At 32.9% G+C, this 16,956-nt stretch overlaps 1 protein-coding gene across 4 annotated transcripts in view; it reads left to right on the forward strand.

Annotated features, from left to right (window-relative positions):
• PCLO (piccolo presynaptic cytomatrix protein) overlaps positions 1–16,956 on the forward strand; it is a 421,109-nt gene that overhangs the window by 211,143 nt on the left and 193,010 nt on the right. For all 4 annotated transcript variants that reach the window (XM_073238908.1, XM_073238910.1, XM_073238909.1 and 1 more), the window contains exon 4: positions 8,883–9,512. In XM_073238908.1, coding sequence (XP_073095009.1) covers positions 8,883–9,512 — 630 coding nt within the window. The remainder of the gene's footprint in view (positions 1–8,882; positions 9,513–16,956) is intronic.

Below are 16,956 nucleotides of genomic sequence, written 5' to 3' on the forward strand. Positions count from 1 at the left end.
TTTGAAATATTTTCTTAGTTTGTTCCTCAAAGTAAAGGAATATTCCTAGAACACACATGGGTATAGCATAATTTATCAAAGTCAAAAAAGGTAAAGTCCCATTTATTGAGAATCTTCTATGTGTCAGTCACTACTCTTTTATGCAGATGTCCCTTCTGATCATAAAAAATTCAGTGTCAGACTTGCCCCACAGCCTAGCAAGCTTTTTGTCTGGCTAACACTGGTTCTTTGTGGTTCAACTTAAGTCTGTCACTTTCTCTGAAAAGCCTTCCCTGATTCTTATTCCTACTCTACATGTAGAGTTGCATCTATATTGTGCTTCCAAAGAACATTCTGTTGTCTTTTATTATAAGGATCATGAGACTATGTTTTCTTTCTTGCTTGCTAGACCCTGGACTCATTGTAATAAGCAACTATGTAGTTTAGTCTCTGTATTAACAGCCCAATACACATCTGGTAAAAATATGTGGGATGATAAATTGAGTGAATTATTTGAGTTTAGCTTCTCCAGGAATTAGAGATTCTTACAGTAGTTTCAATGTATGCAGTAAAATACAAAGCATAGAGAATGTTCTCATTGTTTATTTACATCTTAAGCAATTTTTCCGTTGTGAAAACTTGGAAAGAAGGAAGTATTGAGCCTTATTCTACAGTAACTAGTTCCCATAAAGCCTAATTATTGAATACTCTAAAAGGAAAACAATTATACTCACAAGTTTCTACTTAAAATTCTAAGGTTGCCAAAGCAATTTTCTAACATGGAACTTGAATTTAATTCTAGGGTTTCTTTTCATTTATGTTTTTAGATAATTATACTCATCACATAAGGATGAAGTAATGTAATATACACCATAACTCATTTTTTCAGGTGTAAATACATATTTAATCATAGGTAAAACAATTGTTTATAATAATGTAAACCACTTGAAAAAAAATCAAAACAATTACCACAAAGATGAGAGGAGTAAGGCAAACAATTATTAAGTAAATACATAAATTGAGTGCTTGGTTCAATTGTAAAAAGAGGCGTGTCTGCCAGCCTTGAGATTATTTAACCTTCACACAGTGTTTGGCAGTGTTTCCTGTTCCTTCCTTGAAATTCTTATCTTTCTTCACCTGAGTTTCCTAAAAACTACTGGTTTTTCCTCCCACTTTCTTGAATGGTCCTGTTTAGTTTGCTTTGCCATTTTCTCTTGTTGTCTAAATGGAGCTATTCTCCAAGCATCTGCCCTCTGTTCTCCTTTGTACATCATCTCTGAGAAATCCCCCCTCTAACTCCGGCTTAAGTGTTTTTTAGTTCCTTTACATATAAATCCACAGCTTTGGTCTCATCTGTGAGCTTGGCCCCCGCTAGCTTCAGATACTGAGCAGGATCTGCTTGTTAGTGTGTACACTTCAGTTTTTTCCTCTGTATAAGAAACCTGCTGATAGAAATTCTTACCCAGGATTGTTATGAGGAGCAAATGGTATATGCATATTTACTTGGCTCCCAGAACCTGTTTCTCCTCCATTTTTAAGCCATGAGGTTCTTTGACAATGTCAATTACCCCATTCATTTCCTTCTGTTGCTGCTCTAGTCATCAGTGCAAGCTTGTAACCTCTGCAGTGCAGTGTCATTCCTTCAGGTGAAACTTGTACTCTTCAAATGCAAGTAGCCTAGGGAGGAAGTTACCTCCTAAATGGAAATCAGCTATCTGTTAAAAATGAGAATTCTGTTGTATAGTGTTGTTTTTCAGCCAAGTACACTGTGCACACTTAAATGCTCAGAAGGTTTGATTTTTATTTTAGGGTACATTTCTTTATAGATTCTTTCCAAGATGTCAGATTCAATCATACCACTTTCTGACTCAAAAAATATTCATTTGACTCAGCATTTCAAGCATGAGGCTCCATTTCCCCACATAGAAATTTTGCCTCTCCTATGTTCAGAGGGCTTCAAAAAGCACATGTTCATGACAAAACCACCCCTGCATCAATCGTGACAGCAGTATGGGCAGATTGAAAAACTAAGTCTTCCATGGGTTTCTGGCAAGACCCTCCCCTTTTCTCTTTGTTCCCCCCCTTCACCACTGACTCATCCCAGGTTTCACATTCTCACTGTCTAGGAAACACTGAGCAGATTTGAGGAGATAGGAAGTGTGAGTCTAGATAACAAGGATTGGTTGTTATCCAATATACTAAAATATACAGGCTAGACTACTGAGATTAGTTCCAGTGGTCTTTTCTAGTCAGTGGTAGTTGTGAGGCTATAAGGCCTGAGATCTCGTTGTTGGGATCCATCAATAAATATTTCTTGTTGTTTAGCAGTAAAATGAAATCAGTTGAATTTATGCACTTTAATTCAAAATCTGGCTTATGTTCACTTCCTGTTATGTATCTATTAAACTATAGTATAGTTCTAAAATTACTAGTTTCTTATTTGCATGAATGAATAGGGTAATGTTAATATTTTTGCTGCCTAATATTTAATAATGTCTTTGCCAGTTTGCCTGATTTTCTTCAACAAGTTCTGTCAAAATTGTGTTAATATAATAATATAATAATCCAGAGGTATTTTAATGCTATCTAATTATAATTTATAATATATCATTTATATTAATATGTAATTTATATTAATACACACTTTATATTTTATTATATGTAATATGTAGCATATATTATAATTTAATTATGTGTGTGTGTATTTGTATATGACTTATGTAATTGTATTTGAAATATCAAACGCTCTCACTGTTTTCTTAGTTTAGGAACCTAAATATGAATTGTGATGAGAAGGTGACTAAAAAAATGATCCTGGTTTAGTCAAATAATAATGGACACAAAAAGAATGTCACCCAAGAGTATGCAATTATAATCTAAATACAGTTTTAATCCCTGGTATAATTGACATGACTTTAGTTGGCATGTTGCTATTTATGAAAGTTTTAATGTAGTTTACATCATATAGAAAATTACATTAAGGGCTTCAAATGAGTGAAAAAGAGATGGCATTGGTTGTAAAGGGGTGTGGGGGACTTAGAGAAATAAGCAAACACATAGAAGAAGAGATGAGTAAAGATCAGTACACTGATCAATTTAGATCTAAGAATAATAACCCCAGTACAAGTTCCCAGCAGTGCTCAATGTTCTGTTAGGTTTCACTATTGATTCCAACCCTTCACATTCAGTAAATCCACTGGAAATTAATATTTAAATGGCCTATTTATTTTTTCTTAGTTTTCATTTGAATATTTGTGTTCTGATACATTCTGAGATAATCCTTATATCTACATAGGAAGTAAATGAAGAAGAACCCCAGCCATTCAATTACGTATTTTCGACGAGTTATTCTTGTTACAATGATTATAAAAGAAACAAAAGTGCTAAGGAAGCTGTGCTTCAGGTATAAAAGAGTATAAGAAAAGGACCTAATACACATGTCATTTTTAGGAGGCTATCACAAATCCATCATTGTGTACATTGGTAAGGTACAGTCTCATGAATAACCACAGATTTTTAATTCATGATTGCATTAGTCTGAACCACTGGTTGTGTAGTGTAAAAAAGAATGCTTCAACTATAAATGCCATCCTTTTTCCCTTTCCGAATGACAAAGGGAAATAAATTTAGAAATCTAATAAGCAAAAAATCTGAATTTCAGGATGTGAAATTGAGCTGCAAGAGTGAGTGTGTTGGCCTTAGATAAATACACCTTAAAGCCAAAACTGTAGGTAACATTGATGCAGGTGAGACGTTTGCAGGTAGCAATGCTTTTCCTAGTTTTTGGATCTTTCAGTAAGTAAAATAGTGATTTATAAGTAGATTATTAGTGTAACTAATTCTCAGCTTTAAAAAAATAGCATTCTGAATTATACACAAATAAACAAAAAAAACCTGGGTGCAATTTTTTGTTGACTTGGTAGGCAGGAGGCTAACTAGTGTTGTTGTGCCAAGACTGTTAATTGCTTCATTTTACAGAATTTTGAGTAGGGGGACCCACTCTCTGCTTAGATACTGTTATCGATGGAAACTATATGAGCTTCCAAGTCAAACCAGTCAGTCCCTTAATGAAAATTCATGTTAAAATCCTACTGAGTTTTCTCAGATACAAATCTGAATGCTAATGTAGGTTATGCTCCCTTCACTTCTCTCCCATTTTAAGTCTAAGGGCAAACTTTCAACCTGCTGCAGGCCTTATTATCATGTTTCAGAAAAGATACTTAGAAAAATAAATAGGCAGGCCTGGAGTTCTGAGATTTTCCTTAATGGTATTGTTGCTATAGTTACAGTTGAAATGTTATATAAAGCAAATTGCTTATTGATGGAAAAATGCTGAGTAGCTCAGCAGCATCCCTTTCTGGGTTTTATTGCCTTCATTTCTTACTCTTGTCTTAAGATTAACAGATTTTTTGGAGCATTGTTTCCTTTTGAGCAAACCCTGATGATTTGTGGTAGAAATAAGTGTGTTTTATTAATATGTACTAGCTGATAATTGAATATACTACTATACTGTGATCATCGTGGAGTTGTTCTTTTTACCTTGTTTGTTCATCAGAATTTTCCCTTCTTGGAGATGAATTTTGATATCCTGGTTGTTCATGGTAAAGCACAGAATACAAGTAGTATAGATTCTTCTGAATATATCTAATACATTTAATAATATAGATGAAATATAAGCTTTTGTTATGTTTTATAGCATTGGAAGATACTGATAGTATATTGAAAATGAAAGATATTTTTAAGACAAAAAACTAGTGCAAATGGTCTGAGATCATCCACAGTGATGATTAGTATGTTAAAAAAAACCTCGATGAGCATCTATCTATATATTGTATTTTTCTTATAGTAAACTCAGTAATATAGTGGAAATGTCTTCAGTTTTATATATATATATATATATATATACAAACACATATTAACAAATATAATTGTATAGTATAATTATATAACTATATATTCATTTTCTGATTATCTCAATGACTATATCTATAAGGAAATACATCAAAGACAAAACCATAACTCATTTGATATTTAACCTTAAGGCAAAAATGAATATAATAGGCATGTATGTCACAATTGTAATTATTACAAAAAGAGTTAATGCTCTGTCTGATAAAATCTTTTCAGCTAGTATAAGTTATATATGGTAGTGATACACATTGAATTTTTACATAAGTTAAGGAATCTTGCTTTATTTATTTTTAGGTTGCTAGTAGATTAGAAAAATTATGAGTATTTAATGGCTATTTATGGCTATTGAGGAACTAAGAATGAAGATAACACTTTCTGGACCTAGAAATATCATACTCCTTAATTAAATTTCTGAATATTGTGATACAAAAATTCTTTGTGATTACATTGGTAAAAGAAAGAAAAAAACAACTAACCACAGCTTTTTATACCTTCTTATGTGGCTATGGAATATTTCCCAAATTGTTTTTTAAGAATTTTTTTTTAGAAACTATGTTTATATTTAATGATGATACAATAATGAGATCCAAAATGAACTTTCTTGAAAATTCATTTTTACTTTTTTACTTACTCATTGTCAATATTTGATTAGTTTTTCTTTTCTCATTTTTACTTGTGATTTTACCATAACATCTGCCTTTTCCTATTCTTTCTTTTAACAAAATTTAAACTTAGGTATTTCAAAGAAATACAAAAATTTTTATATTACTCTAAGGTCTCCCCCCCACCTTCAGTTCCTTATTGGCATTATAACTTCATCTGCTTCCTGAATTTGTTGGCATTCTAATTTTGGTTCTAGAGCTGGAGAAAGAAGAGACACACATACAAGACCACCAGCTCAGCCTTTGTAATTGCCTGGTGAAAAAATGCTCTGATGTCTCACATAGTTTATCAAATTACTTACATTCTAAACAGAGTCATCAGACAATCCTGTTAAATCTGTCACATCTTTAACATTTCCCTGATACATTTTTTTTACTGCCTGTCTTGCTTACATTGACCCATGTCTTACTCCTGCTACTTGAATGTGAGCTCCCTGATGGAATAAGCCTTGCACACACACTTTCTAAGCAGTATATATACTCCATAGATACAAATGGCAAGATATGTACAGAATAGATGCATAACTGAATTATGTTGTCATCATTATTTAACATAACAGTAACATCAGTTTCCAAACTAATTTTGGTGACAATTGGTCAAAGAGTAAAGTCCAAAGAATTAGGTTTGGCCTTAAAATCTTACTCAAAATCAAATCACTCATGCAACTGAGAGACCAAGCATAACAATATTATGTTGAAAATAATTACCAGATAGCAATGATTAAAAATGTTAGGTGAACTGAGTATGGATGGGAATTCGAGCAAAACATGAATTTGAATTAGCCTATAAGGTTCTCAGGATGTGATCTTTTTTTCTCTTAGACTGACACTATTGCCTTCTCTTTGCCTTGCAGATCTTAGTAGTTGTATGGGTTATCACTGCTTGTCAGTTTATCGACATTGTTTCAAGTCAGGAAAATGAAGTGTTTTATGTGATATAATAGATTAAATAGATAATACCTTTTATGCTTTTACCTAAATTTGAAATGTATTAAAGTCATGAGTATACCACCTTGAAATAGTCACTATGTTTATTTTCTCAGCACATTTTCCTTCTAACAAGAGCAGTGTACCATTGTGGTATTATTATGTTTTCAGTACTAAGGATGACAACTTTGTAAGAACAAGTTGTCCCAAGAACTCAGCTAAATAATCACACTTTTATAAATGACAAGGGTATGTAATCATATGGAACCTGTATTCCTGGTATATTAAAAACTTCCTAAATTATTTACATTAGGATGTGCTGTGATGTGAATATTTAACACATGCCTGTATTTGGTTTTTATAATCCATGTGACAAAACAGCACAGTGGTGCAGCTATTTGTGTCTGGTTTTATTTTTTAAAATGTCAGATTTGAATGAAAGTATCCTAAGACTCGATCAATAAGGTAATGGTTTTTAAAACCTCAGCACCAATTAAGATTGATTTTCTATAGATATTATGGAAGTGCCCTTCCAGGGACTACTCAACACAAGGGCTGGAGCTTTTAGTATTTGTCATAAGGGATCAAATCAATTTCTTCCCTAAGACTTTTTTTTTTTGCTATCAATAATCTACAATTACATGAGGAACATTATGTTTACTAGACTCCCCCCATCACCAAGTCCCCCCCAACATACCCCATTACAGTCAGTGTCCATCAGCCTAGTAAGATGCTATAGAGTCACTACTTGTCTTTTCTGTGTTGTACAACCCTCCCTGTGCCCACCCCCCCTACATTATGTCTGCTAATAGTAATGCCTCTTTTTTTTCCCCGCCTATCCCTCCCTTCCCACCCATCCTCCCCAGTCCCTTTCCCTTTGGTAACTGTTAGTCCATTCTTTTCTAAGACTTTCATGTAAAGATACTATATAAAGAAGCTGCACCTCACTTTAGAGCTGCTTAGATATGGAATTAAGAAGGAAATTGGTATTGGAATATCATTCCCACAAAGAGCAAATGAGCCTGTAATACACATTAATGTTTTATAGACAGCGTTTTACTGAAGGTAAGTAGTTGACTTTTGTCTTTACTCTTAGATAAAAAAATAAGAATTATAATGACTTACAGATTGCAAAACAAACATTATTTTAAGCAGCTTTTTAGATCTCTGATAATATTCTGGAGTGATTTCGGTAACTGATTTTGTCTCTAATTTAAGTTATGCAACTGATGTTCCAGTATGAAAAGAAAATTGAAACTGAACTTCTTAGAAGACAATGCAACATATGAATGCAATACCATTTATATGACTCTCTCAATGGTGTGCTTTAAAATAGAATAGGTACTCATTGACTGGCAACGATTAGGAGCTCCATGTAGGGCCTTTATTTTTTATATTATACTAGGTATAATGTAAGAAAAGCACAACGTACATCAATAAGGGAGGAACCATACAGAAGTACTAGACTAACATAAACTCTATTCCATGAAATCATTTGTATGTGTCAGGAGAGAGTAATTCTCATTCTTTAGTTGGCAAAAGAATTAACCAACAGTTTACTTTAGGCAGATCCTCCTCCTCCTACCCCAGGTTCCTGCTAAAAGAATTTTCGTATAGTGTCTAGTAATTTGCATGCCTAAGGACCACCTCAGTAGATTTGGTTCAGATGGCCCAAGGATTACACAGAGAAGCAGGGATTCACGGAACTGTTTTAGCCGACAATTCAGAAAACTCTAGGCAAAAAGTTACCAAACAATTTGATCCTGTGACTGTATCTTGCTAACTTCATGAGAAATGTGAATATTATTAAAAATGAAATTATCTTTTAATCCTAAAGCAGATAAAGAATAATGTACAAGTGATTCTTGAAAACTCTATGTGTACCCTGTAAATTTCTACCAGGATATATACAACTACATTTGATCTAAGTCAAGAATAGGAGATTATAGGCTAAATCCTAGAAGAACTTTTGATTAATTGGTAGTTGAAAGAAAATTACTATGAAATCTGATAGTTTTTGAATAAACGTGTGATGGAAATAATAATTTTGAAGGCATCAACCATAGAAGTTGTTCCATTTGGAATAAATGTAGATTTTTCACCAAAAAAATTGATACTCTGTTGAACCCATCTTAACACTATTTTTTTTTCCTTTTTATAGTGAGGAGCATAAATTTCTAAACTCTAGGGATTCCTCATATTTTTTAGATTTCAAATAATCTTGTTGTAATCTTCAAAAGTCACAATTTCATTGATTTAGAAAACAATGACCTACCTTGTCCATATACAAAAAAGCAACTATAAATTTCCAGACATTAACTTTGGTAAATCACTGGAAATTATATTATATGCATTACATACATTATAATATGGTTAATCTGTTCATTGCTATTTTATTTGCAGATTCAAGAATGGCTTTGTTTAAATTGCCAAACCCAGAGAGCAATATCAGGACAGCTTGGGGACTTAGGCAAAATGCCACCTACACAGTTGGGACCAAAAGCCTCTCCTCTGCCTGTCCCTACAGAGCAGCCATCTCAGAAAACAGCAACAGCTGCCCAAGCAAACGTGAAAAAGAAGGAACAAGAAGTAAAATCAGACGCTGAAAAAGTCATTCCAGAAAAAGTAAAAGAAATACCATCAATTGAAAAAATTACTCCTAAGGTAACCACAGATCAAAAACAAGAAGAAGGTAAACCAGAGAAAGACAAAACTTCAGCCCCTCAAGAAAAAAAGTCACTCCCTGAAGACAAAAAGCCACCCCCAGGAGCAAAAACATCAGCTTTAGAGGAGGACCAGAAACATGTCTTACCCCAAACTGAAGTACAGATTCTTGAAGAAAAACCTGAAGCCAGAGTGGCTGCGCAGGCAGGGCAAGAAGAGAAACGACCCCAGACTGAGACAGAAGATAAGCCCTGTGCAGCAGCTCAGAGTCGACCTCAGAAAGGTGATTCCACCACCCCCAAAATAAAAGAGCCACAGGCAGCAAGCAGGGCAAAGCCTGATGGAGGGGAACCTGGGAAAGAAAAGACAGTAAGTTATGTTTTCCTAACTTTGCAGTCTTTCTTGTGTAAATGACTGATCTTTACCCAAGTAGTCAGAGTGCTTAATGGTAATTATGTAAGTGAAAGCCTTCCATTAAAGGCATTTGCAGAACAGCTTAACAATTTGCTGAAATGGAGAATGTTGGCTTTTTGACAGCTTAATTTAACTTAAAGCATAGATACCAAATTTATTTTTCTAGCTCTTATGACTATCAATTTATCAAAACCTTGTAGTGATAAGGCAGAACTTCATACAATTTCAAGTTCCTCCTTTTTCTCTCCACTATGAACCTAAAATTAGTATACCCCTTGAACATAAACTAAGGTGTCTTAAGTTTCTCTTCAGTCAGCCATTTGATTAAGCAAGAGTCAACAAGTTTCTTCTCACCTGAAAATCTTTTAAGGTGTGGTCAGCCATTAAATAACTAAATAATTGATATTACAAAAGAAAACAAAAATGAATTGCTGAAATTCAGTACAAAAGTCATTTTTGAAGGTTTATTTAGTATTTAGCATGATGTTATTGTAAGGTATTTTGTTCAGAGTTTTTGTTCAGTGTGCTTAATATTTGTTCAATGTGTTTAATTATGAAGCATAATCTAGAATAATATATATTCTTTTCTTTTTCTTTACTGGAAACATTTAAAAGTACCCCATCTTAATCTGTATTTGTACAAGCAGTAATATTATTTTTAGGGAACTCTGATTTTTTAGAGCTACAAGAGATCTATCATTTCTGCTTGGAAAATTTTAATTCACAGATAGCCGCAGTGACTTACTGCAATTAAGGAAAATTAAATGATATGCTACTATTAAAACTTAGTATTGGAACTCTAATTTGAACCCACAGTCCATCCCTACTCTGGTTCAATTTTTTGTTTTTGTTTTTTTTACAGTTTTAACACAGGATTGCTAACCCATCTGGTATATGATGTATCACTCATTAAGTAATTCCTGGTCTTCCTTCATTATGTAAATAAATTTATCAGAGTCAGAGGAAGCAGCTGACTATATATTCTGGATTCTAATGGTTAGATCTAGCTACCACCGCCACACCTCCCATTGCTTCTCCTAGCTAACCATTTTGCAGAAGTTGAAGCTTTTTACCATTTCTCCCTTTGTGAAACTTTCTTTGGCTTTCATGACCCTTCCCTTCTTGTTCTCTTTGCCTTCTGTATCACCCCTTATGAGTTCTATTCTGTATCTATAGTTTTCTCTTCCCCATCCTCCATATGATAAGGTCTTCCTTTTTTTCTTTGAGTTCCAGTTTCTTACCTCTTAGGGGAGCCACATGAACAATTCCTAAAGCCACCTGTGCACTTTCTGCCCCTCTTTTGCATGTCAGACCTGCATTTTCAAATACTCAGCAAATCATTCCATTTCAGAACCTCACTGAACTGGAACTCAGTACGGTTAAATCTTACCCACACTCCATAGAAGCAGTTTCCACCTCTGACTTTCTGTTTCTGATAATGGCACCATTGTTCACCTTGTCTGTGGCCTCCCAGTCACTAATCTGAGTAAGCTGAGACTTCTGGCCCACCCTTTTTTCACCACATGCAATCTGTCATACTCCAGTCTATCAGCTGCTATTCCCAAGGACACTATCCTACTTACAGCCCTCATGGCCTCTCACCAATGATTTGAGTAGTCTAAGCACCAATTTCTATACCTAGTTCTGCTGTCTCCAGTATATAAGTTTCAGATAATTATTTTCCAGAGTTCAGATAATTTAACACTATCATTCAAATATTTCTAATGATTGTCTATTGTTTGTAAAACATAGTCTAAACAAGACGTATCCAAATTATTTTGTTAATGCACATTTTATTTTGTACCCTTATCCTTTCTATCTTTTCCTTTCATCACTACTTTCTTTTATAATCTCAGATACACATCCTTATTTATTTCTAAATTAAATGTATGCACTGTTGCTAATACATTATTTATGATATAAGATATTCACAAAATTATAAAAGCCAGTGAAATAAACTAAAATTACCATTTTATTATATTTATTTAAATGTGCTCACAATATATGATTAATGATAGTATTTTAGAGAGAGCATTGATTGTGGTTCAGTAGTTTTCAAAACTTTGGTCTGAAATTTTATGATAGTTATTTGAAAGTCAGCTTCTAAGTTAAGCTTATTTTGATATTTTGAGATTAACTTTTAATACTATCCTTAACAATAAAAAATTCACAGTGACATACCAGAAGTGAAAGAGGTAGATCCAAGATTGTACTTGCCAAATCTTGCTACTTGTTTTCTAAGTCAGGAATTGAAAACAAAATTTTTTAATTGTGGAAATTCCACAAATAAATGTTGATCTTCTCTGATATCAATCATTTATTCTTGCTAATTTTTAATTTTTTTTTCAACAAATGGCTTAAAAACCCACTGGAGTTCTTCATCTGGAAGATTTATAAACAGATTAAAGTATTTTGTTTAAAGTTTGTTAAATGAGCAGATATGACAGCTTTTAAAAATTGCATGTCATTTTATATAGCATAATCATGAGTTGATTTCCAAATATCTATCTTCAAAGGACTGTTTCTCATCTTAATTGTCTTCAAGAGACACCTAGTGTTTATTTTTTCCTAAATATGTAATAGGTAGCAATTGCTGATAACCAGGATTTATTTTCAGCCTAAATATCTAATAAATAATATAATGCTGGTAACAACTGCTTGACATCACCAAAAATTTGAACAACTTTGAGATTCTTCTACTTTTGTTAAAAATGAATTAAGTCTTCACATTCCACAGCTTTTTAAAATTAATATCCCATGTGATAATATCAAACCTATGTGGTTAAAATAAATTAATAGTTATTCTCTATCTCAGTACAAAATGTATACCACATATGTAAAATCTGGAGGCACTCTATTCAATTCTGGCTTACTTATAACAGATGCAATAAATGAATTTCACTTATACTGCTATCTCTGTAACCTTAGCTCTCTTTCAAAAATAATTCCAATCAGAAAGCCAGTACTCAGTATTTAATACACATATTTTATTAAAACAAATAAACATTTTCTGACATTTTATATTTTACTGATTTTTAATTAACAAATTATTTTTATTAAATCATTCAGTACTTAAACTGTCTTTATTGGTACATTTTTCCTTAATGGTTGATAATGATAATCCTTTAAATATTTTGTTATTAAAACAGAAATAATGAATATTATAAACTAAGCATGTTAGAAATTTCTGCACTTTAATTCTATTATTACCAAACCTTTTCCTATATACTGCATCCTAAAAATTTTCCCCAAACTTCCCAGTTATTTCTTTTTTCCTTTCAACAATATTTGCCGACAAAGGAATGCGGTTTGATTTGTCACCATATTTTCTACATATTGCTTTAGTCATTTTTCTGTGGCAGAAAAATCAAGTATCCCCAAACAATGTGTGACTTTTTCGTCTTCTTCTGTTAAACAAGAAAACTCAAAGGAAAATTCTTAATTGTTTATTGCCCAATTTATTAAAAATTTGTAAAGTACTGGAATATTTATTTCCTGAAAATTCTATTACAGAAGTTTGTGACGGTATCTTAATCTCACTGGCCCTAATGCCAAATACACATTATGTATCTAGGCAAGGTTTGTTGTTAACAGTAATTTATGTAAATACAGGTATCAAATAGTTTTCCTGATAATGGCAATCATTTTTGGCCAATTTTGTGTCAAACCTAATTTAACTTGGTCATCATTGCTTTTACTTTGTGATGTTGCAGATGAAAAACTTAAAACAGTATATAGCATGTCAGCTTCTTTATTATATTGTTTGTCTGTTTCCTACATTATTAGTATTATCTGTAACACATGAATTCTTTTGGAAGAATCTTTTCTACCACTTACCTATTATTGGAAAGTTGTTTTAGGTGAAGCCAGGTAATTCCACTATGTTAAGTCCTTTATCATTTAATCCACACAGCTGTTGATGGGGTAAATACTGTATCTTCCTTTAAAGAGGAGGAAGCTACATTTCTGTGCCCAAGATCACATTGGCTGGGAAAAAATAAAGCTAAGATTATTGCCCAGTTCTGATCATAAAGCTGAGCTCTTAAAACTCTACACATGATGCTTCTTTCTTGTGACAGTTTTTGCATGCTGCCTTTTCATTATTGTAATTGTAGTTGGAATTAGACTATATTATCATAGTGTCTCTTAGTAGCTCCCACTATAATCATGCTTTGTGTAATTTTTACTTTGTTTATATATTTATGTTATTTATTTATTTATTTATTTGTCATTTGTATCATTCAAATTATTATAGTATATTGTCTACATTTCTTTATTGTTGCCACAACATTTTGTCTCTTCATTCATTTCTGTCTTTCAAAATGTATTGGTTGAATGGAGTTAAAATTTATCCTGAAATATAATAAATAATTTAAAAGGTATATTTTCTTTACTTTTTAGTTTAATATTTTAAAATGTGTTGCTACAGAATTCGGTTTGCCTGTATAAGTACACAGAATACTGTTTGTCTACATATATGTTACATTCAAACATTATAACTCTCCTGATAAAAGCCAAAATTTGAATATCCTTTTAAACTTTTATCTCTAGTTAAAATGACCCAGGGGTTAGTGATCATATTATATACAGACATGGTATATAATGGCAGCATAATCAGCTAGGATGAAAAATAATGAGGTTTTTGGTAGTGAAAATTATTCCAGCATAGGTGGAACTATTCCAGTTTTCTTTTTCTCTAGGCTCAGTGAATATGATGAACTTAATCTTGTTCAAAGTGTTTGGAACACTCAGACTAGCAATCCATTTTGACCCAAACATTAAATGATTAAAAGTATAAATGATTAAAGATCATTCTTATTGTTTTATTTTGACTCATTAAAATCAATGCCTTGGAGAAAACTAAACAAAAAGTTAATATTGTATCCTCTTGTACAATCTTATATTTAAGCAAGAATTCAATTTTTTAACCCAATAATATTTTTTAAATATATTAAAAATGTTTACCTTCAACAAGGAAAGCTAAAAGTTTCCAACATCTCTGAAAGGGGCAGAACCCAGTTTGGCAGTACAGATGTGTCTTGGTACATTCTCCACTGCTGCAGGACTCAAAATACAGACCATCACAAGTTTGAGATGGCTCAGTTCATCACTGCCTGTCTCTGATGGTCTCCTGGTTAATAATAGCAGCAGAATATTGGAAAGAATAAGAATTTTCCACTTTCTGCTTTTGGTTAGTAAGTAAAAAAATAAAATATGAATCTTGGCCTCTGGAAATTTTAAGTAATTGTTTCATGTACACAGATTAGAAAGGTGCAAGTAACCATAATTCTATACATGGGTAAAGTAAAATACATACTATAAATAAGAGTCAGTTTAATAGAGTCTAATGCTAAGTGTACTTAGAAAACTACAGGGAAAACGTGTTCCTCAGGGGAACTGAAAAATAACAATGCTATTTTTTTAAAAAAGTATGCTTAAATTATGGCCTTTCCCACTCACCTCCTCCATCTAGGATTGCAGACAAATTCTCATGCAAAAGGTAGATACCTGGAATTTTATTCTTCAGTTCAATTTCAGAGGCCATCCTAGATTTTATTACATGTAAAAAAATGAAATGGATAATTAGTCACAGCTCCTGATTTTCAAGTGAAGAAAATAATACATAAGAAATACAGTGATATTTATATATATATGTTTGTATGTGATAAAAAATGTTAACTTAGAACCATTTCATTTCATTAAATTTTAATGTTACTAAACAACTTAATATTCTCAGAAATAAGTATATAACCACATTTAAGCAACTGAAAAAAAACTCCCAGTCTTTTAGTCCAAGGAACTGAGAAACTTGGGAAGAAATAAGCTCAACTATGGCTCCCTCACATGAATCCTTTGATCATATTCCTCTAGAGTTAGAGTACTTCAAACATCCATTTGAAAATTAAGTAAATAGAGAAAACCAGATCCAACTTACACACTGTACTTTTAGATTCAATGTAGATAAACACTTCTCAGTTCCATGTACTCTTTCTGATTTGATCAAATTATCCCCTTGGGAAGAGACATTATGCATCATGCAAGGATTTGCAGTGTTAACTCTATATGCACCAGTTAATTTGCATGGGTACAAACTGTACAAGCACCCTCAGCTAGATACATCCCAAAGGAGTAGAGAGCCACAAGCATGATAAATGGGGGAGCTGATAAATCCCTCATTATGCTGATATATGTATATGTAGAATAAATTTTTTAAAAATTTAGCAGCAGGTGGAAAGATGAATGTCTAAGTGCCTTAAATTAAGAGGCAAAGGGTCTAGTTGGTATATGGTCTGACGATTAACAAGCTAACTGTAATGAAGAAGCAAAAGATCACTCACCTCTGTGAGGAAGACTTTGTACGTACACTAGTTAATGTTAGAAAAAATGACATTGTGAATCTTTTCAGTATATCATGGCATAATAAGTACATGACCAGCTAGCTGTTCAGCCAAATGCCCCTGGTCACCTAATTTGATTTCCCTTTTTAAGCACTGCACACTTTTTTATCATTGACCCACAAGCCTTGTAGAGTAAAATATTTATAGGATTTTGAAAGGAAGAATCAATAGGGGGAACATCAAAGCATATCACAGGTAAATAATGATTGAGTCCTGGTGGAGTGTGGAGGAAAGAGACCAGGAGGGGAGTGGCAGGAGGGAGAAGTGGGTAGAACATAGTACCGAGGAAAGAAGGAAAGCATGAACACATGAGGAAAGGCCACGCACGGGGAACTGTAGGGTAAATGTCTTGATATGTATGTGTGTTAGTCTTCTGTCTAATGTATCTTAATTTCCTTTGTTATGTTATATATATCTGGTTGTATCTTATTTTTTGTGAAATGTCAGTAGAACCTTCAGACTCTGTTGTGTAACTTTTTTTATTATACTCAATGAATTGTTATGTGTAACAATAGTTACATTTCCTCCATACATGTATAGTTTTATTACATTGTTATATTTTATAATATATGAAGACACAAAATAAAGAATACAAATGACACTATCAGAATTTGATTATGAAATATCATTTTCTTGACCTTTTTTCCATAAGAAGCTTAGGTACCCTAACCCCGCTGTGGTTATGGTGTTTATTGTGATTTAGTGAAGGCCGGGAAGGCAGAACAGGAAAGACATAGGAAGTATGTTGGACTCAAAAAAAAGGTACTCTGGCATTGTGTGGAATGTGAGGAAGTATTACTCCAGAAGGATTTTATTGCTTCACCTATGCTTATCTCTTCATTATGTAGCTCTTCAGAGAAAGGAACCAAAGTTTGTTGGGGGTTCATCAGCCCTCCTACGAAAGTCTTACAATTGCAGATAAGTAACTCTTTCTGGAAAGACATCTAAAATGGTTCAGAGAAGTTAATTTTTGGTAAATCAAAAAGTAGGCATTGCTTTAC

Source organism: Manis javanica, chromosome 6, assembly GCF_040802235.1.
Source record: "Manis javanica isolate MJ-LG chromosome 6, MJ_LKY, whole genome shotgun sequence".
Lineage (NCBI taxonomy): Eukaryota > Metazoa > Chordata > Mammalia > Pholidota > Manidae > Manis > Manis javanica.